An 18,767-nucleotide genomic window follows, 5' to 3' on the forward strand; every position below is an offset into this window, starting at 1 on the left:
ATTACATTTACACTCTTCTACTTCCTTATAACAAATAGTCTATTAAGTGTATTTGCTAGTTTTACACACTTTCCAGGTAAAGAAAGAGATAAGATGTAAGTTAAACTGCTGACACATTAAAGTCCAAAGGTAAGAGATATCTACCTTTCAGTAGAGGGGCTACCACTAAACAAGAACTCTGTGTCTAAACTGGTCTCAGATATACTGTACATAGAAAGGCAATTTGTTCATAGTTTATGGGATCGAAACCTATAACACTCAGCTGCTAATGTACAAAAAAAATGGATTGTATTTGGCCAGTACTCTTCCCCAGCATCTCATAGCTGGACTGATCAAAACCAGAAAGAAGGAAAAGGCAACGAGACAAAAATTGCAGGGGATCAGGTCCTGGATTTCAATGTATATGCTTTCACAAAGTAATAGCGATAACTGATTGAATTTAGTTGTATTAGAAACCCTTTTTCCCCAGCTCAAACCTGCTTTCCCATTAGTTTTTAATAGTGATGCAGCGATATAAAATAGGCCGCTGAAAATAATTTGCTTCCGTGCCAAATCGTGCCCCACTGACTTCAAGGCAAAATCAAGTCCCATTGACTTCAAAAAGGCAAAAAACGCCTCTATTTAGGTTTTCTAATTTTATGAATATTTCATTTTATTTTCTGTCCAATTTTTGTGTTACTTTCAATAAAAGTTTTTTTATATTACTAGATTGTATTTTTTAAATTCATAATTCATTTGAATTCATGATATTAAAAAGTAGAATACAATTATATATAAAAATATATATTAAAAAAAAAAAAAATACTGGCCATTTTGGTTTTGGCCAAATGCATCCTGAATTTTCGGTTTTGGTCCAGAATTTTCATTTCAGTGCACCACTAGTTCTCAAACTAAAGACAGATTCTTGAAAGTAGGGCACCAGTCCACCTAAAAACATATAAAGCTGCACTGTCAGAGAAAAGAACTATTTTCCTTAAAAAGGAATGCTAGCTTCCAGATTGACAGGACAACTTCTTAATTTTACCTTGATAGAAAGAAAAATGTTGCACACCTGTCAATTGTCGCACTGCGAGTGCCTGTGACAATAAAAATTGCACCCATCCACCTTCTTCCTAGATAGTTGCTACAACCATCCGCACTCTCTCCTGCCGCCTGTAAGCACCAACACAAAGTCTCTGCAATGGCGTCATGTAGATAAGTGACAAATCTTACTGAATGGGAGACTGTGGGAAGGAGAGAGTGTCAATGGGGAGCCGCACAGAATGTCCAAGAGAGCGCCTGTTCTGTGCAGTAGAGAGGAAAAGAGAACAGTGGGAATTATAACATAGTACTTTGATATCAGACAATCTCGCTTTATTTCGCTCCCTCTCCATCGCAGAGTAAAGAGCGCTGCACATCTCTTGCCAGGAACAAACAGATCTTCCCCTTCCCTCATGAAGGATGCGATTGTAAGCAAAATCCCCATTCCGATTCAGCTTCAGCGAGAGATTTCACGGGCTGTGCTTTAGAGTCAGACAAGCTGGATGCACACTGTGCTGAGACGATGCTTATTGTCTGCATATTAATTCTGAGATATTTATTAATCGCTCCGATAACTATAAGTTCTGAAGAAGATCTATTCTGCCCTGCAAACCACATACGAGAAAGTAAAATGAATCTGTCATAATAGAAATGTAGGAGCTGCAGCAGTCAACTTGTTTTTTTAAAAGGTACAAGATATGTTAGACCCATATCACACTAGTGATCTTGTCATTGTTATAAAATCGCTAGAAAAGCAAATAAAAGACTCACCACCTCTAAAGTACTACTTCGCTAATTCATTCAGGCGCTCCCTCAAAACCCATCTCTTCAGGGAAGCCTACCCCACCCTCACCTAATGGCCATTCTCCCTCTTTCCTTCCACCCCTCATTCCCCTCAGCCACTTCCTACTGTACCTTTACCCCCTCCCTCCTAGATTGTAAGCTCGAAAGAGTAGGGCCCTCTTACCCCTCGTACGTTGTTTGTTATTGTTGTACTGTGCCATGTATTGTCCCCCCCTCTTTTGTACAGCGCTGAGCAAACCCTTTGGCACTATATAAACTCGATGTAATAATAATAATAATTAGTCTCTGCTATACAAAGAGTGACACCATACAAGCAGGTGGGAGACTGAATACTGGGGTTTCTGCTGACTTGGATGCAGGCTATTTCACCATCTTCCATATAAACCATGAACACTTGGGCTGTCAGTTTTCCAGCAACAATATGACAACATGTGGACACGGTTTAGTGCAGGACAGGCATCAGGTACATGATGAATATGTACTGCCTCCATAGAACAATTGATTCTTCTATCCAGGTATGGTGCTCCATGTGTGGCACTGCATAGCTGATACAAGTGTTTATCTACCACAACTAGCCACATCACCTGCTTCCAGCAAGCAACTACTGTACCTCCTTTACTATGCTTTCATTGAAAAGAAACTGCATACGTGTCCACCATCAAAGGTACTATAATGTGCACTGCCCTAGGATTCAGCAATCAGACTCAAAGTACACAATGCAATTTAAAGTGGTATTAAACCCAAAAGCAAACATTATATTGCAGCTTGCCAGTCCTTAAATGTGATGGCTGCATTAGTTTTCTTGTTTAGGCTTTCTTCAATTTCTTCTGTTCACCTGGTGATCTGGCCAGTAAGTCTGCTGTTAAAAAGAAGAAGTTCTCTTGCAGATGTAGCAGCTGCAGGGATGAGACAAGACATTCAACACTGACAGAGGTGCTTACAATGATCATCTTTTATTCACAGTATTCATGTAAAACCTTTATCCCAAAAAAGGAAAAAAATGTTTGCTGTAACTGCTTATAGGCCCTATTCACACTTGCATTAAAAGCAGGAATTTGAGGCACATTTATAATGTTCCTCCACGCCTAGTAAAGCAGTCTGCAATTAATATGGATAGCGCACAGAGCTGTTCACATTATCAAAAATATAATGCGTTTGCATTGCATCGCTGCGCTTCACAAATGAAGCTACATGTTAAGTTTGGAAGGAGTTGAAGAATCTCAACTCCTTCCATTTAAGTCTATGGTACCGTGTCATAAAACGCCCTGGCAGGCATTTGCAAAGCATTAGGCCTGGTTCACAAAAATAAAAAATGAAGTGTCTAGGGTGCGTTTTAACCACGCATCAAATGCAAATATGGCGTTTGGGGAGCTGTTTCAAAGCATGTTAAAGACAACAACATACATCAATGCTATAGAAACATTTGTTCAGCATCAGAATTTGGAGTAAGTGTGAACAAAGTCATAAGATGTTAGCTGGAGTTTCCCTTCAATGTGTAAGTGGATCTAAATCTGCTAGTACAAATAACCCTCCCCTCCCTCAGACTGACAATACTGCTGTCCAAATGTTCTGCTATCCAAATGTGTGCCTTCATCCAGAGCGGGGGCACTCTAATACAGGAGGTGTGTTACTGGTCAGACCATAAGGTGAAAAGACAGGGAAAAAAGCCTACAAAAGAAAATGAATGCAGCCACCACTTCTAAGGATTGGTAAGCTGCAATATAATAAAATGTTTGCTTTTGGGTTTAAAATAGTTGTAAAGCCTTAAGGTTTTTTACCTGCATGCATTCTATGAACTCCTCTATGTCCACGATTCCCCCTGCCCGCCAAGCCCCCCCCCCCATATACTTATCTAACTAGCCCAATCTCGATCCAGCACTGTGTACAAGAGCAGCAGTTTTCACTGCTCTCTCTGTTCTCACAGGGCAAACTGACAGCAATAGTAGCCATTGAGAAGGGGGCGAGGCATCGCCCCACTGTCTATGGACGCAGGCAGCAGGGCAACAAGCCTGTATGAGCACCCCCCACCCCAGCATATGGCTTGCTGGGGGGGGGGGTACTCAGAAGGCAGGAGGAGGCTGGAACACCAGTGGGGAACCCTAGAAGAGGAGGCTTGGGGCTGCTCTGTATAAAACTATTGCACAGAGCTGGTACGTATAACATGTTTGGTAACATGTTTTGGTTATGTTGGTTTAGAATCACGTTAACCCCTTTCTGCCTTGACTTTCTGTTCAAATGTCCTCCATCTACTAAGATATCTCTGTTTCATAAAGATATTCCAAAAAATGCATGTCAAGCTCTATTAAAAAATATCAAATCCTTAAATAGCAATCACTAAATGTACCATATCCCAATAGCTGCTCAGTTGATCATCTAGAAACTGGAACAAACAACTCATCAATTTCTCAGAGGTCAACACCGAGCACTTAATATTATCGTTAAAGCGGTAGTAAAGTTTCATTAAAAATTTAAAAAAAAAAAAAAAATTAAATGTTTAACCACTTGCCTACCAGGCACTTATACCCCCTTCCTGCCCAGGCCAATTTTCAGCTTTCAGCTCTGTCGCACTTTGAATGACAATTGCGCGGTCAAGCAACACTGTACCCATATGAAATTTTTATCATATTTTTGAGACAGATAGAGCTTTCTTTTGGTGGTACTTAATCACCTCTGGGTTTTTTTTTTATATCTTTTGCTAAGCAAATCAAAAACAGAAAATTTTGAAAAAAAAATATTTTTTTTTTCTTAGTTTCTGTTACAACATTTTGTAAATAAGTGATTTTTATCCTTCATTGATGTGCGCTAATGAGGCTGCAGTGATGGGCACTGATAGGCAGCACTGATGAGAAGGCACTGGTAGCTGGCACTAATGGGCATTGACGGGCATCACTGATGGGCACTGAAAGGAAGCACTCATATGGCACTGGTAGGCACTGATGTGGCACTGGCAGGTGGCATTGATGAGCACTGACAGATGGCATTGATGGACACTGACAGATGGCACTGATTGGGCTATATTGATCATCAGTGCCCTGATGATTAGTGTAGATGTCCCCTCTGAGTAATGCCAATTACCGGCTCTCCTGTCGAGCTGTCAATGTGACAGCTCGTGAGGAGAGAAATGCCGATAACCAGCATTTCCTTATGTACATGCGATCAGCTCTGATTGGACACAGCTGATCACATGACACAGCTGACGTCTTCGGCTCTGTCCGTTGATTGGTGATCCACTGTGTCCCAGGGACACAGTGCACCACCGTGCTGTGAACCCATGGGGGCGCGCACACGTGGTTAGAGTGGAAGGACATCGTATGACGTCCAGGGGCGGACGGACAACTCATGGGGCCCCGGGCAATAGGGGATCATGGGGCCCCTGTGTCCTTGCCCAAACTCAGAAAAGCCTATGAAAAAGGTACCAGGGGCATCTCATGGCGCCCCCTACTGACCCCGGGCCCTCGGGCAGTGCCCAAGTTTCCAAATGGTCAGTCCGCCCCCGATGACGTCCTACCAGAACCAGAGAACCACCTTGCACCAGTCATTTCTTTATATGGCAGATGGAAGGCGGTTAAAATCGCTTTGCAAATAGCAAAGTGTGCTAGTATGCATTGCACACTAGCACTTTATGAAAGAGTTACCTTGAAATGAAGCCCTACTGCTGACAGGGCTTCCATCTTCACCCGGTTTCCCTTCCGGGTTTGCAGGCTCCAGCCATTTGAATGGCTGAGCCACGATGATGTCACTCCCACACATGGGCATGGAACAGGACTCTGAAGGGATGGCATGAGTATGGGACTGCAGAAACAATGAATATCTTTTAAACGTGCATATATTCCTTGTTCCTACAGGTCAGCTTTATTATAAGCTGACCTGTAGGTAAAAATGTACCAGCTGTGTTTAATACCCATTTAAAGCAAAATGAACAAGTAGTTTGAACAACAATCAGAATACATTCTACCTATAAAAGGGAGCCATGGTTACAACTTGGGAAGCCAACAGCCCTTAAGTTGGTAGAGTTGGGGAGGGAGAAGAAGAAGCTGGCCTTTGGCTTCCCCACTACCGTGGGGTTATAATCAGACCTGTTTACCCAATTAGCTTAAAATGTAACTGCAATGATGAACCCATCTTCCTTCTTTTTTTACTTTTCTTCTACCTCATCTACAGACAGAGACACTGAACAGGAAAAAAAAAATTGATTCCTCCATCCACACTGCACAGGGCAGAAGGAAAATCTCCCAACGCCATTATATTTTGACAGTCGGTCCCATCAGCTGTCAAAATGCCCAAACAGTACGTACATCTGACTGATTGCAAGCGCTGTTTGGCTGCCAAGTTTCCGCCTGGCTCCTTCAAGTTAGGGATATTGGGCAGGCTCAGTGTATGGCCAGCTTTAGTTTCCCTTACTCTATTATGAGCTAGCATTCCACAAGAAAGCCAGACACTAGTATAATATGAATGGCACATTTATGTGATTATGAAAGTTATAGTTTTTCTTTCCTTTTGTTTTATTGGCAAATATAATTTACATGTAATTTAACCATTGTGCATATTTTTCTGTACATTTACAAGTTGTTGTACAATGTCACTGAACTTTCGCAGAAATGACTGTATTCTCTTGTAAAACATTAAAACAGAGCTTTCAGTTTAACGTTCCCCAACAGCGTAACATACTTATGCATCAGCACAGCTCTACTGTTTTATGTTGTTCAAAGCAAAGTCTAAGCTGTCCGGATAGCGCTCAGTCACCGGTTACAACCGTGAGCCAGTGGATGGGGCTCCCAATCATGTGACCATTCCAACAGCCAATCACAGCAATTACATGATTAGCAACTCTGCCTCCCATCCTCCAGAACTCCTTACAGGCCCAGCAGGAGACAGTGTCAAAGGGTTAACACAGCTAAAAACAATCTAGCTGAACCAAAACAAGATGTTAAATGTCTTCAAGTTTGTTCCTCTTAGAAAGCAGCCACAGCCCGAGTAGAAAAGCTGGTCCACTACCAGCATGCTGAAAAGGGAGACAAGCGAGACCTTTGTGATGTGGGTGGAATTTGTAAACTCTGTAGAAATCTGACAAGTCTCCTTGCGAGTTGCAGCAAGAGCTCTATGATTAGCAGGGGGAAGCAGCATTGCTGATTGCAGACGTATAGATCTGGCTCAGCAGGTGGTGCATAGGACCTCCATAGATCAGATAAACCACTGCTTTCCCAAAAAACAAGGGTGCTTCTTTGCAAGAGGCTGGCAGGGGACAAGCTTTTCTACTCAGGCTGTGGCTGCTTTCTAAAGAAAATAATACGTGAGCTTCGCACGCCTATGTTTTGATGCACATGGACTGTATTTAGCTGACAGTTGGGCTTTAAGCTACAAACAATTTTGGTGTCAAACACCGGACCTGCAATCAAATGAAATGGTGACGTATGGCACAAAAACATTTTAATGCAGATATTTACCTGCATCATGGACTGTTCACCATTGTGTTGACATAGCATTCACCTGCGCAGCAGGGGCAATATTAAAGAGAACTTCAACCTTGACGATTCTGGAACATATAAAAACATTCCTGTGTCTACTGATCCATTCAGTTCAAGGAGCTTTCAAAAAGGGCCAGCCCTCACCTGCTGATTTGACTTGGGTCCTGTGGTGGTAAGACCTTCCAGCCATAGCTCTTGGCTCTGTTCCTACCCATCTAGGGCTGTTTTAGAAATTTTCCTCAATACAAGATAAGTGAAAATCCAGAGTTGGTGGTTGAATCCCCATGTAATTGCTGTGGCAGATGTGCAAATCCAGAAACTCTCCACGGATATCACCTGGAGTAAGGAACTGCTGGATGGTTTAACCTTCCAAGTCTAAAATGACAGTATTGGGTGAACAGTCACCCAAATTTCCCCTTGAAATACAAACTGCACTACTGCCAGAAAGGCCCAATGAGGAGAGGGAGGAGTGACAATTCTGCCACCCAGAGAATTATGTGTCAGTATTAATGAAGTTTGTGGCATCTGTGAACTCTGCTATTCCATGTGCGCCTCTGTTCACATGACACTGAAGGGCAGTGGAAGGCTGTGCTTGTCTGAGGTTATTAGTGTTTTCTGCCAATCACTGCAGAATGGGGAGAGGAGAGCGGGCTCTGTATTACAAGGAGGGATCGCCTGATAACTGCAGGAGATAATCACAGGAAGAAAACGCTGGTAGTACACACGTGGGCATCTGTACCCCCGATACAAAATACAAGCTAAAAACGTAATGCATTTATTAACTTTCAAGAATCTCTTTTCAAATGTGAACTGTAGGGGGATACGAATAAGGAAGCCGCTATTAAAGCAGAACTCCACAAAATATATTTACATCTGAGCTGACTGCACAAATGTAATGTCAAAAAATCAACAACTTTCCCTGACTCAGGGTCTTTACCATTAAAATGAAAAGCTGTGCGGTCAGTTCTAGAGCTACAACTGTAAAGTATCAGCTGCAGGTACTGTTCGGGTATTCCAACAGTAGCAGATATCAGCTACAGGAATACAATAGTCAGCAGTGGAAGATTTGTCCACCCATGCGGTTAATGTTACTGGGGGAATCCATTGATTTCTCTTGTTCAGCACTCACATAAGACTGCACCGTCCTTCCATTAGACAGCGTTCAGACCTAGTGACTGACCACCTATGTCCAGTGTGCTGGATTGTAAGTGGCAGCAGGGGCAAGTGTCACGATTCCCCACACCTGGAAGTATTAGCTCTTTTAACTAGGCTCAAGCAACAGGTCTGGCATGCAGGGAGCACTGCAAAGGTAAACACAGGTTGCTTACTCTGCCTGCTACAAAGTGAACCTGTCATCTTCCCTAATATAGGCAACATACAGATTCATTTTAAAAACATAAAGACACCATTAAATGAAGTTGCCTTAAAAGAAATCCTGTACAATAACATAGGACAGTTACTGGGACACAAATGGGGTGTATTATAGCCATGTTACATACAGTTGGAGCTTGGCCAAGTTCTGGAAGAATCAATAGTATAATGAACATTTTGTTTGGAGGATTCAATGGTGTTCAGTGACCATCCTGTAGACATGACAGATAATCTGCACAGTTTCTACTTGAAGACTTCAAACTTCCTGCAGGAAACTAATCAAATGCTTCAGTGAGAAAAATTTGCATGCAGATGCAGGTGCGACTGACTGAAACCAGCACGTTTAGCTCCAGGGAGCTTAATGTAAAACGTCACAACAGAAATATGGAGGCTGTCATTGCTTTCCTCTCCTTCTAGAAAAAGGAGGCTGGGTGTCATGCTGATCCACTGGCTTGGATATTGAGTCACTGGTGTTGAACGAACATGGAGATGAATAATTGTAACGCCCTGCAATTTTCACCATGCTTGTTCTGGCTCTGTGGCTACAGCTAGGTTCACATTAGTGCGGTTCTGTGTGCCTCATTGGCATGGGCACAGTATTCAATTCATTTAAATTGGCTGCTGGGCCTGCGTTTTCCTGCAGAAAAAAGTGGCCACTTTTTTTAAAACGTGGCCAAACAGAAATCATCAATTCCATGTGCGGGAAACGGCACTGCATGGGGGTTCTATTAAGAGTAAGGCTGGGTTCACATTAGTGTGGGTGTAGAAATGCATGTAAATAGCATGCATTCCTGGATCTGCATGCAGCCACATACAAAATGTGAAATTGGGTTGGAGCGCCATTAACTCTTAACCACAATACCAGCACTTTTAACCCCTTCCTGTTCAGGCCAATTTTTAGCTTTCAGCGCTCTCACACTTTGAATGACAATTGCGTGGTCATGCAATACTCAACCCAAACTAAGTTTTTCTAAATTTTGTTCACACAACTAGAGCTTTCTTTTGGTGGCATTTAATCACCACTGGGTTTATTTTTTGCCAAATAAATGAAAAAAAAGACTGAAAATTTTGAAAAACACAAAAATTATTTCTTTGTTTCGGTTATAAAATTTAGCAAATAAATAATGGTTCTTCAAATATTTAGGCCAAGATGTATTCTGCTACATTTCTTTGATGAAAGTAACCCAAAAAAAACCTAAAGATTACTTAGCCTGTAGGAAAGTTAGAGAGTCCACAAACTATGGTATATATCTGAAACTCAATCAATCCTGATTAACTGATGGCCGATCAAAGTTCATGAGGCCCAAAAATGTCCAGACAGTACAGATATCCCCCAAATGACCCCTTTTTGGAAATCAGACAGTTACAGTTATTTAGTAAGAGGCATGGAATGGCAAGGCAAGTTTTTTGAAGTTGCAATTTTTTTTTTTTTTTTTTTTTTTTTTTTTTACACATACTGTCACCAGTGAAATACAGCGTCATCATATAATTGGTATGGCAGTGATCAGGGACACTGGTGACAGTACAGAAAAAAAAATATTTTTTTTTTCCAGAAACACACTGTGACCAGAGTAGTATAATTTCAAGAATCTTACTTTTTTTGTTATGAGTAGCTGTGAGTGGCCACAGCTAATCACATGACAGAAATGGGCTGTGATTGGCCCAGTCTGTACCATGTGATCAATGTGACCAATCACAGCTAGCAACACAATTGTACAGCCCTGGCGAAAAGTTAAAAATTACACAAATATTAATTTTCATAAAGTCTGCTGCTTCAGTGTTTTTAGATCTTTTGTTAATATGGTGTACTGCAGTATAATTACAAGCATTTCAGAAGTGTCAAAGGCCTTTTTTGACAATTACGTTAAGTTTATGCAAAGAGTCAAAATTTGCAGTGTTGACCCTTCTTTTTCAAGACCTCTGCAATTCACCCTGGCATGCTGTCAATCAACTCGGATCGATTCAAATCTCGCTCAGCCGTCATTTTGTTACTGGCCAGGCGGGAACTGGTTAATATCACACCCACACTGAAAAACATATGATTTTCTGTATGCAGAATTGCATTTTGCCAGAGCACCATGCAATTTCCATGTGGCCATGTTTTAAAACCTGGAACCTTTTTCCTGCACAAAAAAGCAGGCATAGCAGCACATTCAAATGAATTGGTTACTGTGCGCACGCAAACGCCGCAAGCAGAGCCACACTAATGTGAACCTAGCCTTAATGGCACCCCCATGTATTTCCTTTAAAGTACCATGTTTTGCGTGTGACTGCAGGAACGCGTGCGATTTTCAGGGATTTCCACACCCGCACTAATGTGAACCTAGCCTTAGAGGTAAAGAAGGCCAGAAAACTAACATTACGGACAGCAAATGAATCTTCCTCACTTATTGTCTCTACAAGACAGGAATATAAACCTAAAAGAGGCTTTTCCCATCCAAACTCTATCCAAAATAATATACACACATAATATTTACACACAAACAAAATCAGCTTTCACTTTATGAGCAACCACCTAATATTGAGTAGGTCCCTCTTTTGCCAACAAAACAGCTCTGACCTGTTGAGGCATGGACACCACTAGACCCCTGAAGGTGTGCTGTGGTATCTGGCACCAAGCCGTCAGTGGCAGATCCTTTAGGTCCTGTAAGTTGCAACATGCGATTTCCATAGATTGGACTTGTTTTCCATTCCACAGATGCTCAATAGATTGAGATCTGGAGAATTTTGAGGGCAAGTCAACACCTCACACTAGTTGTTCTGTTCCTCAAACCATTCTTGAACTTTTTTGAAGTATGGCAGTGTGCATAATTCTTCCATCTGGGGATACGTTTTCCGTGAAGGGGTATACTTGTTCAGCAACAATGTTTAAGTATGTGTCAAAGTAACATTCACATGAATGGAAGGTTTCCCAGCAGAACAGCCCAAAGCATCACACTGCCTCTGCCAGCTTGCCTTCTCCCCACAGTGCATTCTGGTGCCATCTCTTCCCCAGGTAAGCAATGCACCCGGCCATCCACATGATTTAAAAGAAGAAAGTGATTCATCAGACCAGGCCACCTTCTTCCATTGCTCCGTGGTCCAGTTCTGATGCTCACTTGCCATTTGTAGGTGCTTTTGGCTGTGGACATGGGTCAGCATGGACACTTATTGCCAAATATATTCCCCCCACTTTCAGGTGCTACTTTAGCAAGATAAACAATGTTATTCAATTTGCCTGCCAGTGGTCAGAATGTTATGGATGTTCGGCGTATTTTCTACCAGTATAATGTATCAGTCAATCCTGCTGCCAGTGCACAACTTTCTTGCAGCTTTTGCACAGCTCTGATAGTGTCTTATTTCATGGCCTGGTAATATTGCGGTAATAACTGTAACCTCTGAGAATAGAAGTCTCGCATTTTAGTGGTAAAGCAAACATGCAGCATGGAGGACAATGACAGGTGCAATGACCCCCCTACAAAAAAAAAAAAACAAAAAAAAAAAACAACACGACAACAATATCTGGTTAAAAAGAGGTTACATTTTTTGTCTGTGGTGTCTTTTAGAAAGGCACTATTTCGATTTGAAAAACTTAATGAGCACTTGTGTGTAATAGGAGAGAAACAATTGCACTAGGCAAGGGATAAGTTTGTACCACCATCATATACTCTGCACAGTTTTGGCTAAGGCTGAATTAAGTGTCTGTGATTTATCACTATTATCATATAAGAGGACATGTCAGCAATGCTACAGGGAACCATTCTGGAAGACCTTAAGAGATATTTAGTCTACTAATTCACAAGGAAAAAGGAACCTTTAGTCATGTACAGAGATTGAGTTGGTTGACTTATTGCCACAGTCTGACATTTACAAAAACACCCAGAGCCCGACATCACTATCAGGGTATAAAGTGATTGGAAAGTTATACATTTTTTTAAAATAACAAACATGTTAGGCCTCATGAACACTGGACATTATAAAGACATCAGTAGTGATAGCTGTTTTTTGCATCTTTGCATTAGCTTTTTTCAGTGTTTGTGGTTTTTTAGCAAAATTAGGCTCCATGCAAACTGTGCGTTTTAATAACGCTGGTAACGTTAGCTGTGTGAAGTCACATTAAAAACCTGAATTTTTCAGCGTTTTTGCATTAGCATTTTGCCACTTTTTTGCGTTTGTGGTTTTTAGCGTTTTGGTTTTTTTTTTGCTCAAAAAGGAAAAAGAAAAAAAAAAGGCTAAAAATGCTTGTTTGCCGCGTTTTACCAATGTACCAGGTTTTTCAGCGTTAGAGCATTTTTACAGCTAAAAAACGTCTTTAGAAACCCACCAGTTCCAAGGAGTTTTTCCAGCCAAAAAACGCTGATTACAATCTGTGTGTGTATGGACACATAGGAAAACATGCTGGAGAGTTTACTGGCTGTAGAAAAAAAAATGTCAAAAGCCAAAAACAGCCGCTGTAAAAACATCCAGTGTGCATGAGGACTTAGGGCTCATGTGCACTGGGTGTTTGAAAAACTTTTCTGAACGCTGCAAACTGACTGCTAGAAAACGTAGGTTAAAAACATCAGTTCAGCCATGTTCACCTACCGCGTTTAAGTTTAGAAGGGTTTTTAAAGGATAACCTCAGGAGACCCTCCCAAATGCACAGAATGCACTGAAAAATAGTAAATAATTAACTATTTCAGACATTTTGTGAGAAATAGAGAGATGAGAAGCAGAGAGCACTAATTTCTGATGGGTGTTCCAACTGTAGCAAAAGTGGCTCGTGAAACATGCTTGGCAATGTGAGAGGAGCCACATAGTGCTGTAATGCCTCCGGATGCATTCTGGAGTGCACACAACACTTTTTTTCTGTGTTTTGATGTGTTCCAGTACAGTTCTGTGCAGAAATAATGCAACACGTTCTACCATTTTTTCCTGCAAGCGAAACCTGGAACTGACTGCACTGGTGTACTAGGTCCATTTGAATACATGGAAAACGCTGTGCATGCATTTTTGAAGAAAAAAAAAGGCACTGGACAGCATCTGGATATGGACCAGCCCAAAAACGCAACTAGACGCAAAACGCGCATAAATGCGTTTACACACGTTTGGAACAGCAGTAAACTCTACTCCTGAACGCAATTTTTGTATTTTCAATAAAAAAAAAATGCCTGTAACCTGGGTATCGCTCGGAGGTCTCCTAATAGGGATCCCCAGGGGGTCCCCTGCCAGCACTCTCTGTTCTTCCTTCTGAGTGCCCCCATAGGAAGTTGCTTTCTATGGGGGCACTTGTGCAGAATTTACTCTTAGCCGGGCTGTGTGCACCTACTGACACACACAGAGCGGCTCGGCCCTGCCCCCTCTTCTCCGGATCTGACTGACAGCAGCAGCAGCCAATGGCTCCCACTGCTGCCTCAGAGTCCTGTAAGGAGAGAGAGGAGATAAATTTAGAAAGAACGCAAATAAGTATTTAGGTGGGGGCTGGCCATGGAAGGTTTTTTTTTACCCTAAGCAGACAATGCATTGAGGGAAAAAATCTTCAGTATTTACAACCACATTAGGAAAAAAAAACACTGCTAGATTTCTACAACCAGTATTACTGCCTGGGGTACTTCATAACAATTTTACTGCATTTCACTTTACTGTATAAACAATTTTTTTTATCATGTATAATTGTTTTACCATGCAGCTTCAGAGTGATCAGATGCTGGGTATCACTTGGGGGTCTCCTAATAAAAAGGACCTATTAATGACAAAGCAACCTAAAGTGGAATTTCACTCTCTCAATTAACATTGAATATTTTTAATCCTTATGCTGCTAGCATTGGTAAATAAATAGGAAAGTATATCATATTTACTTGTTTTATTTTTTTCTTTACATTTCTTTAGTTACTTCCTGTTTCCCAGGCCTAGGTAATTGAGGTCATCCATCCCAGGAGTCGTCAGGAGGGAAGAAGGGGCTCTCTCAGCTAAGCACACCCTCCTGTCTGTGTGCCCGAGCCAAGGGCAAATGTATTCCAGAAGTAAATGCTACATGAATCACCCGCCCTGCCACAGCCAGAAATGCTAGGGGGGTGTTTTACAAAATTATTTCTCAACAAAATAAAGCATGGAGACCTAGATGGATGGGGACATTTGCTTCAAATATTACAAATAAATTAAATAGCTTTTTTTGGTTTGTGGTGCTTAGATGCAGTGTAGTTCCACTTTAACTGGCATAGGGAGACCAGTGAGCGGTTCTACTTGCCCAGTGGCCCTGCAGACGAGAAGTACACAAAAAAGTTCAAGAAAAAAGGCTACCCATGGAGAAGATGTGCTAATTCTCAATATGGTGACTTGGGAAACATTTAATCCTAGTTCTAGCTTTCTTCTGCACTCTACTCTGCTTCTTCTGCCAAACCCATTTCCAGTAACCCCCATTGCTAGTGGAAGCCTCCTCAAGAATCACATGCAGGAGCTGAAAGATATTACCAAGGCGCTGTGGGTGTGGTTACCTGAGCAACATCCAGACATGGCAGTGACATGGCCAAAGCCAAACTTCAGGATCAAGCAAAGCACAGACAGTCAAAAGGAAGGTCGAACACCCTGACAGAGGCAATGAACTGTGAATGACCAGATTTCCAGCATCTGCTCCATATATATGATCAGCTATTGACCAACTGCTGTAGTCATCTTCACCCTTTGCCTGTTCAATAATCAGCAAACTTAATAGTAAAAAGGACCAAAGTGCACGTTATCATTTGGGTCACATAAGTGCGCCTGTCTCCATGAAGAATTATGTAGGCTGCCTCTGATAACCCCTTGATTGGTAATGCTAGTTGACTAGCTGTCTCTGGCTTCAATATTTACCAAAATCATTGACCCAGAATAAGAATGCAGAGAATGAAGTCTCTCTCTTAATCTGCACACAGACAGTACTCGTGCCATGTGAGCTGTATAACAGCCAGAGACCTAGCATTTTCAAAAGAACAAGTCATCAATGGCATCCTCCATATTTCTTTCAGCACAGGTTTCTTTTACTACAGCCACAAAGCATTTTGTATAGATGATTGAAAAGTAGTAGAACACACCAAAAAATAAAAGCAAAAACTTGATGTGATACTTGCTAACCTGTTCCAGCAAGGAGCGAAACAAACCACAGGGCCCGGCCAGGCATGGAGCCCCCAGGCCCACAGCACTGGGCAGCAGCTGCCCAACAAAAGGATGCAAAATGCAATGCTTGAACCACAGAAAGAACCCAGCAGCCAATCTCAATTCTGTGCACAGCACTGGCATTCCCTGGGCACCCCTCACTGGCAAACCAGCCAACCAAGAATGATTAAACCAAAACCCGCCTGGCCTCCACAATGACAGGTCAGCGCGTAATAAACTGTTAATGAACAATAAAATAGTCCTAATGAAAGATTTTAAAGGCAGCCAAAGAGACGTCACGAACGATCGAAATTCCATATGCTACAATGACATTCTATGTTACCGAAGGAGAATCTCTCAGGAGCAATACAGTGCCGTAGCAGCATCTGCTGCGCACAGTAATGTCACAGTGATGGGCAGCACTGCCACCCGGCATTAACCCCTGAAGCGCTGTGTCACACTCACCCAACACAGCGACAAAAAATCTAAACAATGTACTGCTGGGCATACAGTATGATACAACAGATGAACAATAAAAAGCTGGTATAAACCAGAAACAAATTAGAGGTGGGTGCCATCCCGAGCACAGAAGCACTGCAGGTGAACAATTACCATCAGACAATCACATAGCGCCTTGTTTAGACACAAACATGGAAGGTGTAAATTCTGCAATGTGACAAAGGCCAGTTTGTAGGATGGCACAAGTGTGCGCCCTGCGGGCAGAGGTGCCATGTGGCAGAACGGGACACAAAGATTAATCTGCATATATTCTACAAAGAGGGGAAATAAAAAGCACGTATCCATTGGTTAGGAGGTAAACTCCCCCCTCTGCATTATAGACCACCCAAAAGATGCCCCCATTACCTGTGACATCTGAGGGCGGAAATTGATCTCCTTGAGGTCAATAGATCCAGGGGATAAGTTGTGGAGGAGCTGGCACAGCAGGACCCCATCGCGGAGAGCTTGGGCCAAGTCGAAGACCACCGCCGAGGGCAAGACTACCCTGTGGTTGGGGGGTAGAACTTTGCAGTCTATCAGCCAGCGGCCACATTGTCTCCATTCCTCCATGGCGGAGGGGTGAGGGGGTCAGTTCCACGGGCAAGGAGTGGCTCCTTCAGCTCAGGCTGCAGCCAGGGTCAGGGTGCTCATAGCAGGGAGAGGAGGCCAATGTGTACAGGGGGTGGAGAAGGGTGCCCAGTGTGTGTGTGAGGGAGTATGGGTGCTGGGTGTGCAGTGTGTGAGGGAGTATGGGTGCTGGGTGTGCAGTGTGTGAGGGAGTATGGGTGCTGGGTGGGCAGTGTGTGAGGGAGTATGGGTGCTGGGTGTGCAGTGTGTGAGGGAGTATGGGTGCTGGGTGTGCAGTGTGTGAGGGAGTATGGGTGCTGGGTGGGCAGTGTGTGGAGAAGGTGCACACTGTGTGCTGGGTAACCTTTGCACTGTGCAATGCTGGGAAGACTTCCTTGAGGTAAAGCCTGGGGCCAGCCAGGGGCTCCTCTCTGGGTTATGTGCACCGCTCAGCTCCTTCCATCTTCTTCCTCCTTCTTCCTCATGCACTGTCCTCCCAGGGGCCACAGTCGCACAACAAAGGGCCCCGGCTCTCCTCTTCTGCTTCTCCCGGAGCTCCACTCTCCTCCAGTGCGCGCCCCCGCCCGCCTATCTGAGGTAGCGCGCTCCTGGGGTTGATCCCGGGGGTGGGCGGGGCTGATCCCGGCAAGGGAGGCGTGGCCTGAGCAGAGACAGACGTTCAGCTGCAATGCTGCTACATTGATATTTATTGTTACCTTCGGAGGAAATGGGAACAATCGTCCCCCAATCAGAACGTGCTGCTCCCTGCATTCCACTGTCATAGGTCAGTCCACACGTTCTATTATTAGTAATAATATTCGTTACATTGTATAGAGAAAACCCATCACAACCCTGCGCTGGTTCCTTTCATTGATGATTCCATGTACACTAGCCCTGTGATGCTGAGAAGTGTCATCATTTTAGCTCACGAAGCCCACTCTGCCCAAAACTGATCTTTTACTTGAGTGTGGAGTCAGGTGCCTTCTTCGGCTGCATGCACACCGTTTTCTTTTTTCTGCTGCTTTCATACTGATGCATTTTGGTGCGTTCTTCAAGCGGAAGAACCTTTAGGGCCAGTTCACGCTACATGAGTTTCAGTTGCTTTTTTGCATCCAAAAAGCACAGAAAGTAGGTTATATGGTTGTCAATGTCATAGTTCACATCAGTGCTTGCAGTTCCAGTGCGTTCCGGGTGCAGAAAAAAAAGTAGAACATGCTACATTTTTTCTGTACAAAACTGTACTACCACATGGTAAAATGCATAAAAAATGCACTGGAACACACCAATAATGCACTGGAACACACCTGTCCCTATTTAATTTGAAGAAAAACAGGAAAAAAAGAGCAGGAATGCATAATACGCACTGGAACGCATCAAAAACGCACCAAAAATGCATCAAAAACACACAAAAGGAAACGTATCTGGACTGCATTTCTATAGTGTGAACCGACCCTTAGGCTCCATTCCCACCAATGGGTTTTTTAGTGCTTTTTGCAGAAACGCACTACAGTCCATTTAACCCTAGGTTCACACCTAAATGTTTTCTGCAGAGTTTTGCAGTTTTCAGAAACGCAGTACAGTCCATTTAACATGATTTCCTATGGAACTTGTTCACACCTGTGTGTTTTCACCTGGTGCATTTTTTGGAAAGGGTCAGGGACTTTTTTGAAAGCAAAAAGTTGCACTTTTGTTTCTATAGACATAATTGGAAATGCATATATTGCGTTTTTGCAACGTTGATGCTTTTTGCGGTTTAAATCTGCCTAGCAACAAGACAAATTAAAAAAATAGAAAACACGCCAAACACAATGCAGAAACGGCTCAAATGCAACCTGTGTAGCTTTACATGGTTTCCTATGGGACACGTTCACATCTATGCTTTTTTGAGCTGATCTGTTTTTGGAAAGGGTCAGGGACTTTTTTTTAAATGCAAAAAGCAGGATTTTTTGCTAC

General features: G+C 42.8%; 1 protein-coding gene across 10 annotated transcripts in view; it reads right to left on the reverse strand.

Annotated features, from left to right (window-relative positions):
• Positions 1-17,413, reverse strand: part of VAV2 (vav guanine nucleotide exchange factor 2) — a 351,081-nt gene extending 333,668 nt beyond the window's left edge. For 7 of the 10 annotated variants that reach the window (XM_089685277.1, XM_089685271.1, XM_089685270.1 and 4 more), the window contains exon 1: positions 16,614-17,413. In XM_089685277.1, coding sequence (XP_089541403.1) covers positions 16,614-16,817 — 204 coding nt within the window. In that variant the 5' untranslated portion in view covers positions 16,818-17,413. The remainder of the gene's footprint in view (positions 1-16,613) is intronic. The other 3 variants (XM_089685279.1, XM_089685273.1, XM_089685278.1) reach the window with 1 other exon arrangement.
• Positions 17,414-18,767: the final 1,354 nt, after the last annotated feature.

Source organism: Staurois parvus, unplaced genomic scaffold, assembly GCF_062004578.1.
Source record: "Staurois parvus isolate SC_StPar_1 unplaced genomic scaffold, SC_StPar_1.0 ptg000365l, whole genome shotgun sequence".
Taxonomy (NCBI): Eukaryota; Metazoa; Chordata; class Amphibia; order Anura; family Ranidae; genus Staurois; species Staurois parvus.